Source organism: Podarcis tiliguerta (genome assembly GCF_965153285.1).
Source record: "Podarcis tiliguerta genome assembly, chromosome: 11".
In the NCBI taxonomy this organism is placed as follows: Eukaryota; Metazoa; Chordata; class Lepidosauria; order Squamata; family Lacertidae; genus Podarcis; species Podarcis tiliguerta.
In genome coordinates this window covers 36700592-36723709 of record NC_139544.1, presented here as the reverse complement: position 1 = coordinate 36723709, position 23118 = coordinate 36700592, and the positions used below count along the sequence as shown (strand labels likewise).

Below are 23118 nucleotides of genomic sequence, written 5' to 3'. Positions count from 1 at the left end.
TTAAAATGTATCTCTAAGTTATGCTAATGACTAGAGGTTTTTCTTTTGAAATCTCAAAAGTGTAAGAAATTAAAATGTTTGCACCATCTACTCATCAATCAAGTTTAGTATTGATACTATCCTTTGGTCTCAAAATGGACTTTGTTCCTGTGATCCTCATCAGTTGTGATGTGAAATGAGGATCTTCTGAAGGCTCAGGTGCCCATTTATTTTAATGAAATGAGGCATCTATCAGTACACATAGTAGTAGCCAGAGATACCCTCCCAACACCAGTGGTCACTGTTGCTTATCTATAATAAGGTCAGGCCTACCCAGTTATATGACTGGGAGCACTACAATCAATCTGACACTCCTGCTGCACCCATGTCATCCTGACCTTGCTCCTGCTCATCTTTGTGCTTTAGAAACATATTAAGTTCAAGCTACTAACATCAGTTAGAGTTGAGGCCTGGAACCTTTTCCCCCTATCTTCCAACCACTCCCAAGTTTGCAAGGATCACTGGAAATGGTTTCTGAGTGGGGGGAGAGGGGCAGGGATTGATAAAGCTGTGTTCTTAAGTGAGAATTCTATAAGTGGGAAGTGTTGGAAGTACAGGGAGATCCAGTTATGTGTAAATTTCATTGTAAAGAGGTTTCCCATCTATTGCATACAGCTTCCAGAGACCTGGAACTTTTTTAAAATGCAAAGCATATGTGCTACCACTGAACTATAGCACTTCTTAAAAAGAAATGCATGAATGAAATCTGCCAAGGAAGGCAATAAACACGCCTTGCAAATAAAATGCTGGTCGCATCCACATTGTAGCAGGGTATCTACTTCCCTTTTGATTCCCTGGTCATCAAGAAATGACATTTCCGTTTGAACAAAATGGGTTCTGCTCCAACCTACATCAAATTGTGGAATCTTCTAAATGTGATGGGTTGATTACAAATAAAGCTGCAACTGTTAATTTTGGAGTGCTTTTTTTGCTCTTTAGTTTATCTACAAAGTGACCTTAAATAAAAAGCCGCAGGGTATAAATCCTGAAAATAAATAGAGTAATAAATGCATCTTTTGTTTGGAAAGTCCAACAACAACAACACAATCAGTACGTGCATGCCTACTTATTTTTTGGAATTTGCTTCTGAGTAAATAAACTTGTATCACATTGTGCTGCATTTATATTTTCTCAGACTCATTTGTGTGCAACCAAACATGCATTTATTATGTTACCTTTACTGCTGTAGTCAGGTGTAGTGGCTGCCTTGGCACTTGGGAACTTGAAAAGAGGGAGCTGCTTGAGCAAAGTGGTTGAGGTTCACCGGAGTTTGCTCACTCCCCTATAGTTTTCACTAAACTACGTGTATATACTTGCCAACTTATGATTACAATTTATATATGATCCAATGCAGTGGATTGTGGTCCATGAAAGCTGATACCATATTAAATACTCATTTTCAAGCAGGGATGAGAACCTGTGCCTCCCCAGGTGTTCGACTTCAGTTCCCACCAGCCTTGGTCAGCATGACAAGTGAGAGTAACAATATCTTGTGGGCCACAGGTTCTCCACCTCTGCTTAAAGTGCCACAACACTTGTTTTTGTTGCAAGACTAACACTGCTTAACAACAAGCTTCCCCACCCCTCTCTTTTGGGATGGCAGTGACAGCTGGGAAACAGGAATTTAGACTTTAGCAAGATGTGTACGGGCAGCAGATTATCCAACTGATAAGGTCTGACTGCTGGTGCAACTGCTTCTTCTCTCTGCTCAATGGTAGCGCTGGCCCTGCTGCAATCTGAAGGGTGCTTTTGACTAGCAAACCCTCCACCTCCAAGCAATATTAACAATGGAATACATTTGTGGCCTGTCACCAGCTGGTCATCCCCAGTGACCCTCCCCACCCCAGGGGCACACTTACAATATGGGGATACTGGAGTTCACTGGCAAGGTGCTTTTAAACGTGTACAAAACAGACTAGAAATAAAGGCAGAGGGTTTTTCTGCGGCTACATTTCTTTAGGCAGGCGAGCGACCTACAAACCTGCAGCTTCCCAATAATCAGTTATGTCGAAACCCCGAATTTCTCCTCTCTCTTTTTTTTTAATGGACAGTCCTCACTAGCACTCCTGGGTGGGCGAAGTTGCGACCCGAGAAGAAAACCACGGATTTTTCTATCCTCGTAACAGCTCTATAAGGGATTTTGCTTGCTCGTCTATCCTTTCCTATCTCTTTGTTGAGAGGCTGTTGTCACGACCGGCGGAAACCTCGGGGGGGGGGGAGCGTCATTTGCCCGCGTGCGTGGCGCATGCGTAGAACGCGGTGGGAAGGCCGGTGGTGTACGGGAGAGGGGGGAGGAGCCGCAGTCGCGCTGGTTTCCTGGAGGCGTCGTAAACTTGACGGTTTTTAAATCGCGCTTGGTCGGGATGGACGCCCGCGCGCGTGCGAAGCGCTACGAGAAGTTGGCCTTCCTAGGCGAAGGGCAGGTAAGCCGGACTCGGCTGAGGGGAGGGGTAACGGCCGGCAGCAGCAGCTTCCGTAGGGCTCCGGTGGAGGCGAAGGAGAGGCACCACCTGAGGGAGTTTTCAGGGTTAGCCGGGGCGGGAGCTGCGGACGCCCCACCGAATAACGGCGTCGCCTTCAATGCCACCCAGTTAAGCCGTCGCCTGCGCAGAGTTCACCTTTTTTGAGATCGACGACGCGCAAACTTTCGCTCTTTGATAATAATAAAACAATATTTCCGCTCGGCATTTCCACCCCAACCCCACTTGCCCTTCGCCATAAAGGCCCCAGAGGACAGTGATGCGGTTAAAAATAAAGTGAAGCCGATGACTAACGCAGCGCCCAAAATACAGTTTAAATAGGAAAATAAAGGTCTCGGCTATCAAAGGCCAGGTTAAAAGGTGCAGTTTCAGCATAAAATGAAAGGTGCATTAAGCACCTCTGCAGAGGGGAGGAAATTCCACAGTTTGGGGGCAGTCACGGAGAATCCCCTCTCCAGGGCTGCAAAAAAGCTTGAGAGCAGAGAAACTATGAAAAGCCACCCCCTCTCCCTACTATATATATAAAGTTGCAAGTCTTAATTCCTCTTACCTCGGAATAAGCCCCATTTAATTCAATACGGGTTACTTGTGAGTATGGGATGCGGGTGGCGCTGTGGGTTAAACCACAGAGCCTAGGACTTGCCGATCAGAAGGTCGGCACAACGGAGTGAGCGCCCTGTTGCTCGGTCTCTGCTCCTGCCAACCTAGCAGTTTGAAAGCACGTCAAAGTGCAAGTAGATAAATAGGTACCACTCTGGCGGGAAGGTAAACGGCATTTCCGTGTGCTGCTCTGGTTCGCCAGAAACGGCTTAGTCATGCTGGCCACATGACCCAGAAGCTGTACCCCCGCTCACTCGGCCAATAAAACAAGATGAGCGCCGCAACCCCAGAATTGGTCACGACTGGACCTAAAGGTCAGGGGTCCCTTTACCTTTAACTTTAAAGGTAAAGGTGCCCCTGCCCGTACGGGCCAGTTGTGTCCGACTCTAGGGTTATGCGCCCATCTCACTTAAGAGGCCGGGGGCCAGCACTGTCCGGAGACACTTCCGGGTCACATGGCCAGCGTGACGAAGCTGCTCTGGCGAGCCAGCACCAGCGCAGCACACGGAAACGCCGTTTACCTTCCCGCTATAAAGCGGTACCTATTTATATACTTGCACTTAGGGGTGCTTTTGAAGTGCTAGGTGGGCAGGAGCTGGGACCGAAAGACGGGAGCTCACCCCGCCGCGGGGATTCGAACCGCCGACCATACGATCGGCAAGTCCTAGGCACTGAGGTTTTACCCACAGCGCCACCCGCGTCCCTACCTTTAACTTTACTTGTGAGTATATATGGCTGGGGTAGTGCCATAGGTGTATTTGTGTTATAGGTTGTGGAAAGCATCTGGAGATGGGCAGTAGGAATCTTTTTCAGATACTTGAAGGTTGTTTGCTCATTCCAGTTTCCCAAGTTTGCATTTCAGAAACCTAAAGCACCTGCTTGACTGGAGATGGCACTCATTTGAAAGAAAAATATCTGTTCAATTAGAAGCCTCTGTCAAAGCATTTTCAATATGGGGTCAATAGCTTAGCACCTAGAAATATTGGCTGTTCACAAAAAAAGTAAAGGAATGGGTAATTGACTGGTTGCTCCCAGAATTGACTTTGATCTGTCCTTTGATGTCATGAAGGCTTAGGGCAGCAGCAAAATGACCTGTTAAAAAGAACCTGTTAGATATGTTTGTGTAAGCAGTTTGTTGCTCTGATCAAATCTACTTACAGCCAGACCTTTTTCTCATCCAGCATTGGACAGAGAAAAGTGTTTTCCTAGCCACCCAATTGTTATCCAATGGTCAAACCTGACTTACAATGGAGAATAAATTTTTGAGGGGCAAGGTCTGTACCTTTTCATACTTTAGCCAGAAAGTAGCATATGTCTGCTGTATCACTGATATCTCTGTTTAAGGCTGTCGCTTGCCCATCTGATTAGTAAACTTTTCCAAAATGGAGTTTGAAGGTTGGTGACTAGAGAAACAGTGGGCAGTTGCAAAGTAACCAACAAGGAAGTAGGAGGTCTGCATTTTGCAGCTAGCTGGAGCGAGAAGGTAATGATGGGGAGAGAGACTCAAAAGTCTGATTTTTTTTGGGGGGGTGCTGATGTTACAGGCTGCTGGAGCTGACTGTCTAGGTCCTGCCTGCTGCTCTATATACAAAATTATATTTGAAATTAAATTGGGAAATCAAACCCTGTAGTGCAGCCACTGAACTTCCTTCTTAATAGGGGTATAACAATGTAATACTTTCCTGCTTTGTGGAAAGCCTTCCAGTATAGGACATGTTCATTATGTGGGTAGATTGCCATATGTGACATTCTTACATTTATGTACTTTGAGGTTTGTACAGATGTTTGAAACAGCTTTGCTAGGGGTTGGACCAGATGACCCTAGTGGTCCTTCCAACTCTAGAGTTCTATAATTCTGTAATTATGCTGGATCTCTGGAAATTTATCAGTTAATTTCCCTTAGTTGCTAGTATTGACCAGCTGAGAGTGACTTTAGAGGGAAGGCATAGCATTTCATGAGTTGAAGGTGTTCAACATTGTTCAACATTTTTACTGTTTTTATTGTGATCATTTGTATTTATTATAGCATGCCTCAAGATATTTTATAGAAAAGAAGACTAAACACTTTCTAAACAAAAAGCAAGGCTGCCGCTAAATAATTAGAAAACTGATTTTTAAGATGTGCTCTTTTTCTCTTTAGTTTGCTACAGTTTATAAAGCAAGAGACAAGAATACAAATCAAATTGTTGCTATTAAAAAGGTAAGTTAGCTTTATTAATCTGACAGCATACCCAAACCATGATTTGTGCTGACCATAGCTTGGAATCCTAGCCACATTGATGAGATTTTTATTTATTTATTAAGCAACTCATAAATTGTTCATTGATATATTCAATTGCATTAACCAGAGCTGGTCTGCCCATGAGGCTAACTGAGGCAGCCACCACAGGCAGTGGAATCCTAAGTGGTAGTGCCCCTGTGGGTGCTTCAGTTACCCCTGCTGCCACTGAAGAAACAAGAAGGTGCAGCAGCAGCTTCCAGTGAAATCTCACAAATTATTGTGAGCTCTTGTCGCCACTGCTTCTCTTCACCACTCCAGGTAGTGGTGGGCAGCCTGCCTACTGCCACTGGAGAAGTAAGGAGAAACAGTTTCAGCTTCTGGGTTCTAACCATGCATTTTGTCTGACCATGTTTTATGTAATTGTGCAGAGCTTTAGTAACCTAGAGCAAGTAAAAGCTGCAGTCTAAGCACACTTAAATAAACCTCTCAGAAATTACTTCCAAGTAAAAATACATAGACTGAGCTGTCAGTCAGTTTAGATACTTACAGAACAACAGACTGTAGCCTTTGACCTGCCTTTGGTAATGAGAAATATTGTCTTAATTAAACCATTTTCTTATTTTAGATCAAACTTGGGCATAGATCAGAAGCTAAAGATGGTAAGTTTTTGAAATACACATATATAAATGAACTATTTTGCATATGCTAGAATATTGCCACCATGCTGGTAAATGACTTGCTGTTCTTTTCAATTTTGAATGGAAGAGATAACAAATCAGATCCATGTAATTGTTTGTTTTGAAGTAGACCAGTGGCATAATATCCATACTCCACTGGTCCTTTGGTGATTTAGATAGAAAACATTCACATTTTTTTCCCTTTAGTATTCTTGTTTTATTTTTATCCATGGACAAAATTTTAAGCAGTGGCATGATTTTGAATTGAAAAAATTCTGATATGCTAGTAAGTGATCTAATTTAACATGCTTATTTTACTTGTAGTTAGTCATCAGATCTAAAGAAGAAAAACTGCCAAGCTTGCCTAATACTACATTTGTAATTGGCATCTGTTCATTGTTTCTAATGAACTTATGAAGTGGATTTTTTTCAACGTAAAATTAAAGCCCTGGAAATATTCCTATTCCGTATCACTGATTTCAAGTAGAATGTACTTCTTTATGTGAATTGTGCAGTCCATCAGTTCAGCAAGCTTGTATTCAGTTTAATTTATTATTTATCTTCTGTCCTTTTATTAAAGTAACAACTAAAGTAGTTTACAATTAAAATATATAGTTATTTGTTTATCCTTCCTCCCAAGAGAGCCCAGTATAGTAAAACAGTACATCATTACAAGAACAGAGTAAGCTCAATATAAAATATCATTTGTAAAAACTTTTAGATACTTGTGCTAAGATTTCATGTAGGGCATCTTAGAAACATGTTACTGTTTAAAAGCTAGCCTATTTTTTTAAGTGCTTACAGTCATTTGATAAACAAGAAGAGAATGGCAATGCCAAGAGATAGTTCCACAGTCACAGCACTACGGCTGAAAAGGCCCTTTCTCTTCTTCACATCCACTTGATTTCATGTATGAATGGAGCAGAAAGTGTGGCTTCCAGGTGTTATCTCAGAGGCTGGACAGTTTCACATGTGAGCAGGCAGGTCCTAAAATAACCTGGTACCAAGCTGTTTAATGGTGACTAAAGTAAAGTAAAGGTACCCCTGCCCGTACGGGCCAGTCTTGACAGACTCTAGGGTTGTGCGCCCATCTCACTCAAAGAGGCCGGGGGCCAGCGCTGTCCGAAGACACTTCCGGGTCACGTGGCCAGCGTGACATCGCTGCTCTGGCAAGCCAGAGCCGCACACACGGAAACGCTGTTTACCTTCCCGCTAGTAAGCGGTCCCTATTTATCTACTTGCACCCGAGAGTGCTTTCGAACTGCTAGGTTGGCAGGCGCTGGGACCGAACAACAGGAGCGCACCCCGCCGCGGGGATTCGAACCGCCGACCTTTCGATCGGCAAGCCCTAGGCGCTGAGGCTTTAACCCACAGCGCCACCCGCGTCCCTTTGCTAATGGTGACTACCAGCGCTTTAAATTGAGCCTGTAAGTAAATGTTGAAATGAAATAAGATTGGAACATGACTACAATCTTCACATGGCAGACAGTAGTCTGGCAGCAGCATTCTACACTAGTCTAATTGTCTAGGCATTGTTTAAAGGCAGCCCCATGTAGAGAACATTGAAGTAGTCCTGCCTAGTAGTAAGTAGGGCATCGATAACAGAAGCTTAGTTCCATCTTTTCAGGAAGAGTTGCATCTGGGAAATCAACTGCTTCTAGCAAGGCAGTCCTCTTCATTCCTACCACCTGCATATCCAAGGAAATCAAGGGACCAAGGCATACCCCAACCCACACATTGGAAAACAATCTCTTTAAACATACTAAACTGTTAGAGCATACTAAGTTGTTTGGGTGATGCTGGGCAACATAGTGAAGAACAGTGACTAAAATACCTTGGACCTGATCCAATGTAAGTTCTTGCTTATCTATTGTTGAAGCAAGAAAGATGTGAATTAGCTTCTCCTTTTGCCCATGCCATTGCTTTCCTCCCTAGTATAGAAACACTGACATTTGAGGGAAAGTTTTATGACATCTGAAAAAGTACCTCAATCTTGTTTTAACTACAACAAACTGAACATCTTCTTCATTCAGGATGTGAGGAAATGGGAATTACATTGATCTGAAATACTTTCATTGCCTAGAATATTTGAAGCTGTGTTCTGGAGCTTGAATCTTATCAGAAATATTCACCAATTTGAAATAAAATAGTAGCAGTCTCTTGTCCACAAAATGTTATGCTTAGTCTTCATGAACATTATTCCCAAGGTACAGAGACCTGCTCACCTGAGCTAGGTGACTTCAGGATTTGAATCTCTAACCTCATAGGCATAAAACTAGCAGGTATGTGGCATAAATAATTGTGGCAAAAGTACCTATACCTCTTCCCTCTCACCTAGGATTACTTTGAGCCACTAGTACCACCAAATTCATACACTGTTGAGGGTGTACAGTTCTATTGTTATTGTCATGATTCTTATTTCAATTCAGGTATAAACAGAACAGCCCTTAGAGAAATAAAGCTACTGCAGGAGCTTAGCCATCCAAATATTATAGGGGTAAGTACAAAGTGCTGTTTGAAGGGAATATTCCTGTATTAACAATATTTAAATACTATCCAATAACAAAGTTCTCTGGTTGGTTTATAATAACAGTGAAACAAAACAATAACTAATAAAAGTGAAGCAGAGAATCAAATCAGTATAAGAAACTCTCAGCAACACCCAGATATGATAGATACATAGATGAGAGTTTAAAGGGCCTTGGAAAATAAGTGTTTAAATTTGAGACCCTATTTATACCTGAGACCCAGGTCAAATTCCCCTTGCCCTTCGAACTTCCCTCTGATTGGCCATGCCTAAAAGTGAAGACTCATAAACTATCCTTTTTCCAGGTGTTAGGAGTTTCTGTTGCTATGCAAGTCAACACAAAAATGTGCCAGATTCAAGAAGTACTGAAAACTGGCTGTAAGGGAAGAATCAGGAGTACACTTCTGATTTTTGTTCCTGTTCAGGATTGGGTTGAAGTTTCAAGACATGGCTTGAACTTTTCTGAGCATGGTATCATAGGACTTCAGGCCTGGCAAAGATGGGTGTGATTTGCCCCCAAACAGCCTGGCAGGCCTAGTTAAGGAAATTAAAAGGGTGGTGAGACTCAGTCACTCTGCATTGCCTGGAGTGCTGTAAGCCTGCCAGGGCACATTAGTGAGGATACCTTGACCCGTGTATGCACACACATTGGATTAAGGGCATACTATCACATCAATAATTTGAGTGTATTTCTCTTCCAGCTTCTTGATGCATTTGGACACAAATCTAACATTAGTCTAGTATTTGATTTTATGGAAACTGATCTAGAGGTAAGATTGCCATTAACTGGCTTCTGACTTAATTTTGTGGCCGATGAATAAGCTTTTGCTTTGTTTATATATTGAAACCAAAAGTCCTGGGGGAAAGTTATAAGAGTTGGAGAAGAGACATGGAGGAAGGGGGTGGTAGAAGAGAACAACAGAGAAGGCAGAACAGTATGCCTCTTCTTTGCATCTATTTTTAGACTGTAAGCCCCTTGGGGTTGGAATCATCTCTCATTCTTTCCAAAGAGTTGTGCAGATAGGTGGCGCTGTATCAATACTTTTTAACATAAGCAGAATAACAGGTTTTATGCATAAATAACTCATATTGTAGGTGTGATGGGATGAAGAGCTGCTTGTGTGTAAACTGCAAATCCCTCAGAGTTTGAACAGTTTCTCAAACCTCTGCCTGTGACGGAGCCCCTCCAGCATGGCTGCGTCAGTCGCTAGCAGAATCCGAAAGTGGTTGCTTTCGGAAACGTTTCCAACATAAAAGCTCCTTAACGGAAACACGTCTTCTGGACTCTCTGCGTGACAGTTTCCGGCGAGGAACGGGTGTCCCTATAGGAGGACCTGAAACATCCCCACTATTTTCGCTAGAAACGTCTCTGAGCCATTCCTCCGACTCTCCCTCCCTTGACATTCCTGTTCGCCCCCTACTGGTTCCCTCTTCAGGTGTTACGTCTCTCTCTACTTCAGAGAGCCTTGGCACCTCTTGTGCTGCCGATGGCAGTTCCCTGACATCCACCTCCCCTCCAGGGCCCCCTTCACCCCCTCCCGTCTCCTCCCCTTCGGGTTGGGAGGAGGCAAAACCCCGGAAAGAACCTTCCTCATCGTCTGAAGTTTCGAACACCTTTCTCCACTTGTTGCGATTCCTAGTCTCTCGGTACTCCTCGTCGTCTGAGTCCGTTCCTTCTTCCAACTCCGACTCCGCGAATCCTTCCAGTTCCTCTTCCTCGTCTGTGGTGCCGAAATACTCCCTCCTAAACCTTGCTGCCGGCTGTGGTTTCCTCGGGAATCTTTGGTGGAACGTTTCTGTTAAAACCTCGTCATTGACCTCCTCTGCTGTCACCCAAGTGTTTTCCGACTCCGGTTCCCCTTCCCACGCCACTAAATACTCCACCTGATTGCCCTTCCACCTGGAATCGAGGATTTCCGCTACATGGTTACTGCTCTCCCTCTCTTCCAAGACTGGTCCCCTGTTGTACTCCCCTTCACCTCCCCCCTTGTACGGTGACAGTAACGACCTGTGGAACACTGGGTGCAATTTCATGTGGTTGGGTAACCGGAGTTTGAAAGCCACTGGGTTGACCTGCTGAATGACCTCAAAGGGTCCCAATCTCTTGGGTCTTAATTTCTTACAACCCCCTTTGAACGGCAACCCTTGGGTGGACAACCACACCTGATCCCCCACCCTTACTGTTTCACCTTCCCTCCTGTTCTTGTCTGCCTGCTTCTTATATTGTGCCTTGGCCCTTTCTAAGTTGAGCTGAAGCTGACGATGGATCGCTTCCATCTCTTCTACAAAATGTTCGGCCGCTGGGACGCTCCATCTCTCGCCTCCCTCCCCCGGGAATGCCCTGGGGTGACACCCGTAATTGGCCAAAAAGGGGCTCATCCCTGTGGACACATGCTCCGCATTGTTGTAGGCAAATTCTGCCAGCGCCAGCTTTTCGACCCAATCATTCTCTCTGTCATTGACATAACACCTCAGATATTGTTGGAGGATGCTATTTGCTCTTTCCGCCTGCCCGTTGGTTTCAGGGTGCCGGGCCGTCGAGAAATTGACTTCCACGTGCAGCAAGCTCATGAGCTTCCTCCAGAACCTGGAAGTAAATTGTTTCCCGCGGTCCGAGATAACCCTCAAGGGGGCGCCATGCAGCCGGAAGATGTGTTCTACAAACAACTTCGCTGTTTCTTCCGCTGTGACTGCATGTGAACATGCTATAAAGTGGCACATCTTAGTCAACAGGTCCACTACTACCATGATGGCCGTTTTCCCTTTGGATTTGGGCAGATCCGTCATAAAATCTATTGATACCGCCTCCCAAGGCCGTTCCGGCGTGGGTAGTGGTTCTAATAACCCTGCCGGCGCCCTTCTTTCCCCCTTGGCCCTCTGGCATTGGTCACACCCTCTTACATACTCCTTTACATCTTCCCTCACCTTGGGCCACCAAAATTCCCTGGTGACCATCCACATGGTCTTGTGTTGTCCAAAATGTCCCGCCGTGGGACTATCATGCAACTGCTTGAGTACCCTCCCTCTCAATTCACCTTCTGGTATATACAGTGCCCCTTTGTAATACAATGCCCCATTTCTTTCTTCAAAACCCTCCGGGCTCTCACCCTCTCCCCTGAGACCTCTGAGCTTATTTTGGGCATATTCGTCATTTTCCGTTTCTTCTACCAGTTCTCGTCTCCCCACCAGCGCCGCCCCACACACCCAGCGGTCCTCGGGAATGACATGTCTTTCTTCGATTGCCCCCTCCCCCTCCAAGTACTCTGGTTTGCGTGAGAGAGCGTCCGCCCTGACGTTCTCTGGGCCTGGTACATAACAAATCTCGAAGTGGAATTTGGAAAATTCCTGTGCCCATCTCACTTGTCGTTGGTTGAGTACTCGAGCTGTCCTCCAATACTCCAAATTCTTGTGGTCGGTGCACACTTGCACCTTGTGTTGTGCCCCAATCAATAAATGTCTCCACCTCCGGAACGCTTCGTGAATGGCGAGTAGTTCCCTGTCATACACCGTGTAGTTCCGCTCGGACTTATTCAGCTTCCTCGAGAAAAAGGCACACGGTCTCCACTCCGACGTATTTCTTCCCGGCTGAAGAAGCACCGCCCCCACTGCTTTGTCTGACGCGTCTGTCTCCACTCTCATGGGCTTCTGTAGGTCCACATGCAGAAGTTGTTCTTCCGAAGCGAAAGCCCTTTTCAGTTCTTCAAAAGCTCTCTCCGCCTCCGCCGTCCAAACAAATTTCTTCTTGCTACTGAGGCAGTCGGTGATGGGCGCTGTCAAGTGTGCAAAATTCTTGATGAACTTCCGATAAAAGTTCCCAAACCCCAGGAACCTTTGCACATCCTTCTTGGTCTTCGGTGTCTTCCATTCCAGCACCGCCTGGACCTTGCCTGGATCCATGGCCAATCCTTTGTCTGACAAGCGGTACCCCAGGAATTCCACCTCCTTGGCATGAAACTGGCACTTCTCCAGTTTCACCCACAGCTGATTGGCTTGCAGCCGGCCCAACACTTCTCTCACGTCTCTCACATGCTGCTCTTCATCTTCCGAATACACCAACACGTCATCCAAAAAGGCCACACAATTCTTGTAGAGCAAAGGTCCCAAGACGTGGTTGATAAAACTTTGAAAACATGCGGAGCCGGCTTGGAGACCGAAGGGCATTACGAGGTATTCAAATGCTCCCAAAGGGGTGAACATGGTGGTCTTCCATTCATCCCCCTTCCTTATCCGTATCAGATTGTACGCCCCCCGCAGGTCCAGTTTTGTAAAAATCTTCCCCTTCCTTACCCTGGTCAGAATGTCATCAATTCGGGGCATAGGAAAAGCCAGGGGTTCCGACACGGCATTTAGGGATCTGAAGTCTACTACAAGCCTCGGCTTATCTGTGTTTTTTTTGTCCACAAAAAACACTGGGCTGCCCCCCACCGCTCGGGACTCTCTGATGAAACCCCTCTTCAGGTTTTTGTCAATGAACTCCCTCAGCTCCTGCATCTCCCTGTCTGACATGGCGTACAGCTTGCCCACTGGGAGTTGAGCCCCAGGGAGTAGGTTGATTTGACAGTCAAAGGGTCTATGCGGCGGCAGTTTGTCCGCTTCCCTTTCGCTAAATACGTTGCTCAGATCTGCATATTGTGGAGGCACCTCCCCTTGCTTCATTACCTCCATCCCAGCTAGGGTGAGCTTGGCTCCCCCTGGATCCTTTCCCTGCTTGCAGTGTTCTAGGCAATGCGCTGACCCAAAGGAGACCACCCTCTGGTGCCAGCCCACTAGAGGATCGTGTAGTGCCAGCCAGCTCATCCCCAAAATTATGGGAGCTCCTCCCAAGGTGGCCACATTAAACGCTATCCGCTCGGTGTGCCTTGCCACCCTCATTGTCATGGGGACTGTCTGTTGGTTCACTTCTCCTCCCAACAACTCTCTGCCGTCAATCGTGGTTACCTGCAGGGGTTTACTTAAGGGGAGGGTTTGTATCTGGTGCTCAGCTGCGAACTCCTTACTCATGAAATTACAGGAGCTGCCTGAATCCAGAAGGGCCTTGATCTGTAGAGGATGTCCGTTTGGCAGCTCTAGCAACACCTCTATCACTAGAGCAGGTCTGGGAGGTTCTGGTGCGGGCACTCTCACTGCTTTTGAGCCTGGCTGCTGTGCCCCGACGGCAGCCAGGCGTTGGCTTTTACTTGCTCCGTGCTTTCCTCCTCCTCTCCCCCAACAGCTCCTGCCATGCCTTGCCATTCCTTTCTCCGTGGACAGACTCTGGCAAAGTGTCCTGGCTGTTGGCAGAGATAACATTTCTTCCCGCCCTTTCCCTCCTTCTTCCGCCCTTCACCGATGTTTGAAACTGCGCGCGCGCACGCTGTTCCCACTTCCATCGGCTCTGCCGGCGGGAAAGGCTGCTCTGGAATGTCTGGAATGCGGAGCTCCCTCCAACGTTCTCCTTTCCCCTCCCGCTTCTCCAAAGCTCTCGCTTCCTGGCGCGCTCCTATGGCCAGCGCGGCTTTAGTCAGCTGGTCCATAGACTCCGCTCTGGGGGTCCGGGAAAGTTCATCTTTCAAGGACGAAGACAGACCTTCTTCGAAAAGCATCTGAATGGGGTCAGCAGACAAGTCCCACCCCAATCTATGAATCAGCATAGTGAACTCAGTCCAGTACTCACGGACAGTCCTGTTTCCCTGTCTGCAAGCCATTAACTGCCTTCGCACCTCTCCCTGCTCAATGTCGCTGGAAAACATCAGGTCCATGGCACGAAAAAACTTCCTTGTGTCCTTTAGGATCTCATTATTTGCTGCCATCAAGGGTCTAACCCAGTCCTTCGCCCCTGATTCGAGATGGCTAATTACAAAAGCCACTCGCGATTCCTCATCAGGGAAGTCATCAAATTGCAGATTGAGAGCGTATTGCATCTCTGTCCTAAAGGCATGATAATTTCTGGGGTCCCCCCCAAATTTCTGCACCAATCCTGGCATCTTTCTGTTGAGTGGGGTGGCTTTCTCCTTCCCCCTTTCTGCATCCTGAGCCCTCCTCTCTTCCAGCCTCGCCGTCTGCAAGGCAAGCTGGATTTCCAACGCCCTGTACCTTTCCTCCAGGCTTGGACCTTCTCCAGCTGCCCCTCCAGTTCCGGCTGGTTCGCTCATGATGCCTCTCCCTGGCACAAGCTAGCTGTCGGTGACTTTCGGATTGCTGTGATGGGATGAAGAGCTGCTTGTGTGTAAACTGCAAATCCCTCAGAGTTTGAACAGTTTCTCAAACCTCTGCCTGTGACGGAGCCCCTCCAGCATGGCTGCGTCAGTCGCTAGCAGAATCCGAAAGTGGTTGCTTTCGGAAACGTTTCCAACATAAAAGCTCCTTAACGGAAACACGTCTTCTGGACTCTCTGCGTGACAGTTTCCGGCGAGGAACGGGTGTCCCTATAGGAGGACCTGAAACATCCCCACTATTTTCGCTAGAAACGTCTCTGAGCCATTCCTCCGACTCTCCCTCCCTTGACATTCCTGTTCGCCCCCTACTGGTTCCCTCTTCAGGTGTTACGTCTCTCTCTACTTCAGAGAGCCTTGGCACCTCTTGTGCTGCCGATGGCAGTTCCCTGACAGTAGGTTTTGTGTATCTGCTAGAGAAAGCAGACATACACACATTTTCAGCAGCTAAAGAGTAATACAGACTTCATTTGAAGGGAAATAATTGCAATTGCTTAGGATGCCACCCACTTAAAGGAATTCTCATTACTAGTGAGAAAACATAAGAATATTAGATACAAAGTTCACAGAGAATTTGGACAGTGGTCAGAGTTCAGAACAGGAAGTTGCTATAATCAATACTTTATATAGGTCTAACAATGTAGATAGTGAAAATACTGAAAGTGAGGGCATTACCAATCACATTATGATAATCAATTCTATAGCATTTCTGGGTCAGAGAGAGTGATTTCTCTAAGGCTTGCTTGTTATTGGGGACATTGTGTACCCCAACAGATACATCTGTGTAATTTTTCTGGTGTGTTTTTTTTAAGCATTAAGCTAAGCTTCTGCAATTTGTAAAATGCAATATATATTTTACAGGTTATAATAAAGGATACTAGTCTTGTGTTGACACCTTCTCACATCAAAGCGTACATGCTGATGACACTTCAAGGTTTAGAATATTTACATGAACACTGGATCCTTCATAGGGTAAGGAACTCTAGGAACAAAAGACAGGAACTTTAAGACAATGAGAAATGGCTCCCATCAAGGAGTTTGAGATGGAAATGTGATTCTCCATGTAAATTATCTCAGTCTTAACAACAACAAAATGTTTCTTGGTCCCTTTTGATTATTATTATTTTTAATGCCCCAAAATCTGAGGTTTCAAATGGGTATATAAAAAAAGACAGAATAAGTAGTTGGGATATTTTAGCTTTTAATAGTTATCGGCAATTTGCGTGCAACATTTTTTAAAAAATGAATCCAACTTCCAAATCCCTGCTGATTCTCAGAGCCACAAATGGATATAAATGGCACAGTCTAATTTACCATATTCTGATCAGCCATTGTAGTTTCTATCTAGTGCCTCAATTCTATGCAATCCTATTGTCACTGCTTTCAGAAGCATATTTCTGGTTAAGGTGAACCTTTGATCACAAAGCAAAATATTTAAGTATTCTCAGCGATGGCATATTCATGTGTTTCTCCTTTAAGGATCTTAAACCAAATAACCTGTTGCTAGATGAAAATGGAGTTTTGAAACTGGCTGACTTTGGTTTGGCAAAATCTTTTGGAAGTCCTAACAGAGTTTACACACACCAAGTAGTAACAAGGTAAGAGAGAGATCCCCCAAGGAACACATCTGGCCTATTGGTATGACAACTTCATCTGCTTGCCCAATCGCTATGTGTACATGAAGATAGGAACATGAATAAGATAGCCAGTGTGTTGCAGAGTTTAGAGTATCACATGAGGACTGGAAGACCCTGGTTCAAAAATCACACTCTGTGACATGAAGCTCAGTTATTCTAGGCTAGGGGTCAGCAAACATTTTCAGCAGGGGGCCGGTCCACTGTCCCTCAGACCTTGTGGGGAGCCAGACTATATTTTGGGGGGGGGGGATTAATGAATTCCTATGCACCACAAATAACCCAGAGATGCATTTCTACACATTCTACTCGTGTAAAAAAAACACGCTGATTCCTGGACTGTCCGCGGGCCAGATTTAGAATGTGATTTGGCCGGATCCGGCCCCCAGGCTTTAGTTTGCCTATCCATATTTAGGCCAGTAGGATAGGTTAGGTAATCCTACCTAACCTATCTCACAGGTGTGTTGTGAGGATAAAGTGGGGAGGGCCATGTACACTCCCTTCAAATATTACCGTATTTTTTGCTCTATAAGACGCACCAGACCACAAGACGCACCTAGTTTTTGGAGGAGGAAAACAAGAAAGAAAATATTCTGAATCCCAGAAGCCAGAACAGCAAGAGGGATCGCTGCGCAGCGAAAGCAGCGATCCCTCTTGCTGTTCTGGCTTCTGGGATAGCTGCGCAGCCTGCATTCGCTCCATAAGACGCACACACATTTCCCCTTACTTTTTAGGAGGGAAAAAGTGAGTCTTATAGAGCAAAAAATACGGTAATTGCATCCACTTTTGAATGCCAGTAAATTGTGCAGTACTAATTTAAACAGCTATTTTGTCACCTTTGTTGGAGAAAAAAAAGATTAGATTTGCACCATTTTCTTACAGAAAGAACAAGATAAGATGTAAATCTTTAGGCACAAAATAGGATAGTGTTTGTACTGAAGGTACTGTGCACAGCTCATAAATGGAGGAGGGAATGCAGCATGTCTTAACTTGTTTTTCAGGTGGTATCGAGCTCCTGAGCTACTGTTTGGTGCTAGAATGTATGGTGTAGGCGTGGATATGTGGGCAGTGGGCTGCATATTGGCTGAATTGCTCCTAAGGGTAAGCTCTCAGTAAAGCTGTCAAATGAAATTTTCTTCTGCTCTTGCGCAAATGGTTTATCTTCTGGCACTTTTACATGTGGGAGGAGTGCTGGAAATGCAATCTTTGTTCTGGGAACCCTCATGTTTGCTTTAAACTGATCCAATGCCATTTGCTTACCAGAAAAGTTCAAAGATTTTAGGGCTGAATTTCTTTTTTGTAGGAGTTCAGAACAAACCAATCTTGAAAGCCACTGTATTCGTCTTTCTATAGGTTCCATTTTTGCCAGGAGACTCTGACCTGGATCAACTCACAAAGATATTCGAAACCTTGGGTACTCCAACAGAGGAGCAGTGGCCTGTAAGTTTGAGTTAACAACCTTGTAACAAAAGCTGGCAGGGAGAATTGATGGAAACTTGATTGTTTTGACTTGCTTGCCTGTTTGACTAGCTTTATACTTAATGTGCGTTTACAGGTGAGAGGACCATTAATGACTTTTAACTATTCATTATGTGGGTGCTGATTTCTCTGTGCTATATTTCTTTCTCCTCCCCCCCCCCCCCGCCTAAATAGGGTATGACCAATCTTCCAGATTATGTGACTTTTAAAAGTTTCCCTGGAATGCCACTTCATCATATCTTCAGTGCTGCTGGTGATGATTTGCTAGAACTGCTGCAAGGCTTATTTACATTTAATCCTTCTACTAGGGTCACAGCTACTCAGGTATTTAAACTTAAATTTCCACCCATTAGCTTAAAACTGTTTCTGTCAGTATTTAGCAAAAATAAGTTCTGCACAAGTCTCAAGCAGAATTGCTTTATGTAATGGAGTGTATAGTTCTTCCAGGGGCACCTCCACAGATTTTTATTGTGATATTTTAGCAGTGCGTTCCTAAACAGGTTTGTATCTAGACAACCATTTCAGCTCTCTTTCTGATGTCAACTGATCTTTCAGTTTGTGTTCTGATACCTGCTTCATGAAGTAGAAGAATGGATTGCATCATTTGAGATGAAAAAGACACCTGTCAGAGGACTGCTCTGAAAGTCTGAATTCAGACTGGGATGCTCACCAAATAGCTTTACCCAGTTTCAGGGGGGAAGAGAAGAGCCACCCTTGGCATTTGACCAGTGCCACCAATCCCATTCCTCTTGTAACAGACTAACCAAAGCAACTGAGCAGTAAAAAGGGGAAGAGAGTGTGAGCTGGGCCTGAATATTTTGGTTGGGGGCAAGAAGCAGCAGCCTATTTGACCTGTCAATATTTAGTGGCCAAGAAGTATTTCTTTTTTTAAAAAAAAAAATATGTTTTTATTAAAGATTTTCTTGGGTTACAAAAGTATATGCAGCGTTTCTGCTTTCAGTTCATAAAGTTCTTTCTACAGGTCATTTCTATTCAATGTGAGACGCTAATGTAATAGTATAAAGTTGGAGGAGAAGTGAGATGGAGGAAAGTTGTTCCCTATGGCTCAGACAGCAAGCAAAAAAGGAGGAACAGGGTGCCAAGCCAGCAGCTTCACCACTTGTGAAGCTGAGGCCCACAATGAGAACCAATATGTCAATTGGCCCAGAGTGTCTGTGGCAGAATGTACATCTTCCACAGCAGTCTTATCATTCTAGTTGTCTGAACCTATTCAAGTTTACCTCATAGTAAATTAAGTGGGACTTAATTCCAAGTACATAGTTTTGCAACTTGGGGAGGCATGTATTTTGAGCTCTTTGTTGCTTTTTAAAAACTCTTACTGAAACAAAGGGCTGATGCAGCCCTCTTTCCTGAGCCACGGATTGAGAGCTGCAGATGAGAAATGTGTTTTTAATTGCTTGTACCTTTTTATTATTTGAACCTGTAATTATTCATTGTGGATGTTCCTTCTGGTCTTAATTTCCCTGGTTACTTAATTGCAAGTGTTTCTTGGTACAGACCAGTGATGTGGAAACTTGTTCAGTACTACAAGCCACATCAAAAAGCAACGTAAGACTTTTTAGTTGTGCATAATTACCATAACTTGGCTATAATTTGAAGGCAAAGCACAGCAAAGCAAGAGATGGTGATCCTATTACATTTATGTTACAGTCTACTGCATATCCCATAAAGTTAATCCTTGAATATTTTTTGCTGCAGTTCAAAAGCTATTTGCAAACACAAATATTAATTGGGAAACCATGGGAAGAGAGGGAAGTAGCTGGATGAGATGTCAGGACTGCAGAATTTTTATTCAGAATGTACATGCAATCCATATGTTCTAGTGCTATACAATTTGCTTCGTCCAAAAGGAGTTTATTTAAGCATTAACCACACTATAAAAATATGTTTTGCCTAGATGCAATAAACGGAATTATTTAAGGACAAATATAGGTTCCAGTCAGATACAAACCATGCAGATACTGATTATATTATAGGAGAAAGTTTACAACTGAAAAACATTAAGCCCAGGGCTATGTATACTCCACTCTGGGGTAGGGAAATTGAGAAATTGCATATGCAATCTAAATTATGTGCCAAAAAACTAAATTATACAACTTGAGACATTTTGCATTTGCTATTTTGCATAATTCTAGTTTGATAGAGAAGTCAGTGAATTTCTGCTTTCAACCACTGTATATCTTATTCAGCATTCCTCTGACTTTCAGCATGTATTGCTTTCAAAAATAACCAGAATGATAATATATGCACAGCCCTGGCTGTGCCCACATTTAAGAAAAAGTGTCCTTTGTAAGAACACAACACACACATGCACACAGAATCTTGCAGGGGGAAACCTGCATAGAACTGATATTGTGAGGAACCATAGACAGCCTCAGTGACCATAGACGCTATCCATCACCACCACCACTGCCACCCCTCACGCTCTTTTCTCCCCACCACACAAAATATTACTAATTAGCCAAGAAAGCTACATATTATAAACTTAAGTACAGATCTTACAGAAATAGTGTCATTTCTAAATACAGTAGTGTCATTTTTTATTGTTATCTCATTCTGTTCTCTTGAAGGCACTAAAACAGAAGTATTTTAGCAGTCGGCCAGCACCAACACCTGGAAGCCAGTTGCCAAGACCCAATTGCCCTGCAGAAGTCTTGAAAGAGCAACAAAACCCAGCTCCAAATTTGAAAAGGAAAAGACTGGATGGAATAGATCAAGGTAGCAACATTTTTAGATAGTCTCTTCCAATGTTAAGTGTAGAATTTAAACACTTATCATATACCCAGATATGATTTCTCACCTTTCCTTTGCCTGCTAAAAACATTTTTAGTCATGCCTACCCAGAAAAGCTGGTGTGAATCTTAATACTTTTAAAGTATTTTAATTTCTTGTATGTTGTAAAGTATTGGTCCCCACACCTGATTTTATTATTCTATCTTTTGTATACTACTTTGAGGTTTTTTACAGTCAAGTGATGTATAAAATTTATATTTATTTATTTCACAATGTAACATTTAATTTGCTAGCCTGGGCCTAGAAACACTGGCCTAGAAGTGTGCATACCCTAGCTGACTTAAGCCATTCTAACCAAAGGGTTGCAACGTTGTAGGGTTGCTCACACCAACTTTTGCACTTAATAATGCAATAATATTTCGGGGGATGGGAGTGTGACTAACTAATCATTATGAGATCAGGAGCTTTTCTCAGTCTTGCTTTCTTTCACTTCATTTTGATACAGATTTCCTTTATTTTTTATTTTTTCCCTTTGAAACTATGGTTTCATGTTAGTACGCATGTAACACTAACAACTGTTGGTTCCCCAAAGGGAGAGAATGTGTTTATGATATCCCAAGCATGATTTAGAAGATCCGGTGTTCTTACATCTGCTTGAGATGCAACAATTGTTCTGCCGTTGTAAGCAGAGAAGTCTAGGCTTGGCAAATCCTTGTGCAGTGCACCTAACATGGGCAGGTGTCTAAGTGGAGGACGTCAGCTATGCTATTTTCAAATGAGACTTTTTGGTGAATGATGCTTCAAGAGCCTGGCAAAAGCCCAGAGATTCTTCCTTATCTGTACCAGTCCCAAAACCTATAACCTTTGCTGGCAGATGGTTACAGAACTGAGAAGAGCAGAGAAGTATCATGGACAGGAAGCAGACTGTATTGGAGACACAGTAGGGCCACTGGAGACACAGCTAGCTTGATTTTGTACTTGCTGAAGCAGTATTCTTTCTCTACCCACCCACAGCTGAAATGGAAATGGACAGTAGAGTTTGTTCTCCATATGCTAGCCCACATTTTGACACTAATTAAAACTATGTAATTGTGATAAAAGTTTGAAATAGGTTAGGCACAAGCAATCTTACTATTGCTGTATGACATAAGAAAAAGAAAGACAAACTGATGTGCATTAAACTTACCTCTCTCTTCCCAGGGTTACCAAAAAAGTTGGTGTTTTGACTACTGTGGAAACAGGGATATTGAATATTTCTGCTGCTATGAAGTCTGAAAAGAACAAATAATGTGAAAACTAAAAGTCACAATATGGATTAAAGCGTAATTTGTAAATGTAAACATGTAAAATGTGTGTAGTGTTAAACTCTAAAAACCATGTATTTTTATTGCTTTGCTTTTTTTAAAAATAAAAAAGTTAAAGACTCATTTGTTAATAATATATAATAGATGGGATATGGGAACTAGGCATATGGTACTGATGAATGAGACCTTGTGCTAGAAATGCCCTGGAGGCTGGAATCCCAGATGCAGAAATTGGAAGTCTCGGTATGGATGAATCTTTGTTTCCCCAGTATCTGCTCTAGACAAAAAACAACAACCAAAATGTGTGGGAATCTCATTCCCGTTACATATGCCAGTGCAGTTGTGGAAAATAAGGTGATTTAGTAGAAGAAAGGGCTTCATTGAGTGCCAGTATGAGCTACAGTATTACCAGAGATGGCTGTGAATAAAAATCATATTCCACAATGGAGAAAGTTAGGTGTATCTGTACCTTGCTTCTGCCTAGACTGGTACAGTGGATTTAGGGCAAGGCCCTAATTCCACATTTATGAGAATAGGTTCTACCTAACAGGGATATTACTACCAAGCCCCCTGGTAAGCCATGAGTGAAAATAAGCCCTGAATTCCTGCTTGTTAGATACATCTGGTCAGCCAGTGTGAGACAGGATGCTGGACTAGATGAATTGAAACAAAGCTGTTCTGGTGCGAGTAAATCCTAAAACATTTATTTTGTGATAATATGGGATGCCTGAATGTTTTTTCACTGAACCCCCCAGCCAAGCAGACCAAGGCCTCTTTAACCCTGTTATCTTTTCTACTGCAGTAAAGATTTAGCATGGGTGTGACTAGTTTATATCTAGAGATCCCGGTGCTGGAGCAATTCCCTTAATTGCTGCGGTGGTGACCAAAGTTGCTTCTTCCAACATCAATGTCCCTCTAGTTCGCAGTATAGGAATAATTGCCACAAGCTGTGGGGACAAATTTGTGTGTAAGGGCGGGAGCTCTTCCATCTCATCTCCAGAGCAATCTGCCTCTGACCAGAGGCAGTGGGAGACTATTCCTTTCATGCCCTGCTTGTGGGCTTCCCAGGGGAATCTGGTCGATCCCTGTGGGAAAGAGGACACTAGACTAGAATAAGAGACTTCTGCTCCAAAAGAGAACTGCTTTGATGGCTTAGAAGCAAACGTATCGTGTGAAGCAGATCGCGTGAGAAGCAAATCGGAAGCGACTTCC

General features: G+C 44.0%; 1 protein-coding gene across 2 annotated transcripts in view; it reads left to right on the top strand.

The window, feature by feature from the left end:
- CDK7 (cyclin dependent kinase 7) overlaps positions 1–22029 on the top strand; it is a 28448-nt gene extending 6419 nt beyond the window's left edge. The window contains exons 1-12 of one of the 2 annotated variants that reach the window (XM_083404310.1): positions 2293–2462; positions 5260–5319; positions 5966–5999; positions 8447–8514; positions 9246–9314; positions 15597–15707; positions 16215–16333; positions 17371–17470; positions 17723–17809; positions 18023–18172; positions 20440–20587; positions 21803–22029. In XM_083404310.1, the coding sequence (XP_083260436.1) occupies positions 2403–2462; positions 5260–5319; positions 5966–5999; positions 8447–8514; positions 9246–9314; positions 15597–15707; positions 16215–16333; positions 17371–17470; positions 17723–17809; positions 18023–18172; positions 20440–20587; positions 21803–21828 (1032 nt within the window). In that variant the 5' untranslated portion in view covers positions 2293–2402 and the 3' untranslated portion in view covers positions 21829–22029. Of the gene's footprint in view, positions 1–2292; positions 2463–5259; positions 5320–5965; positions 6000–8446; positions 8515–9245; positions 9315–15596; positions 15708–16214; positions 16334–17370; positions 17471–17722; positions 17810–18022; positions 18173–20439; positions 20588–21802 lie in introns of those variants that run through there. The other variant, XM_083404311.1, reaches the window with a different exon arrangement.
- Positions 22030–23118: the final 1089 nt, after the last annotated feature.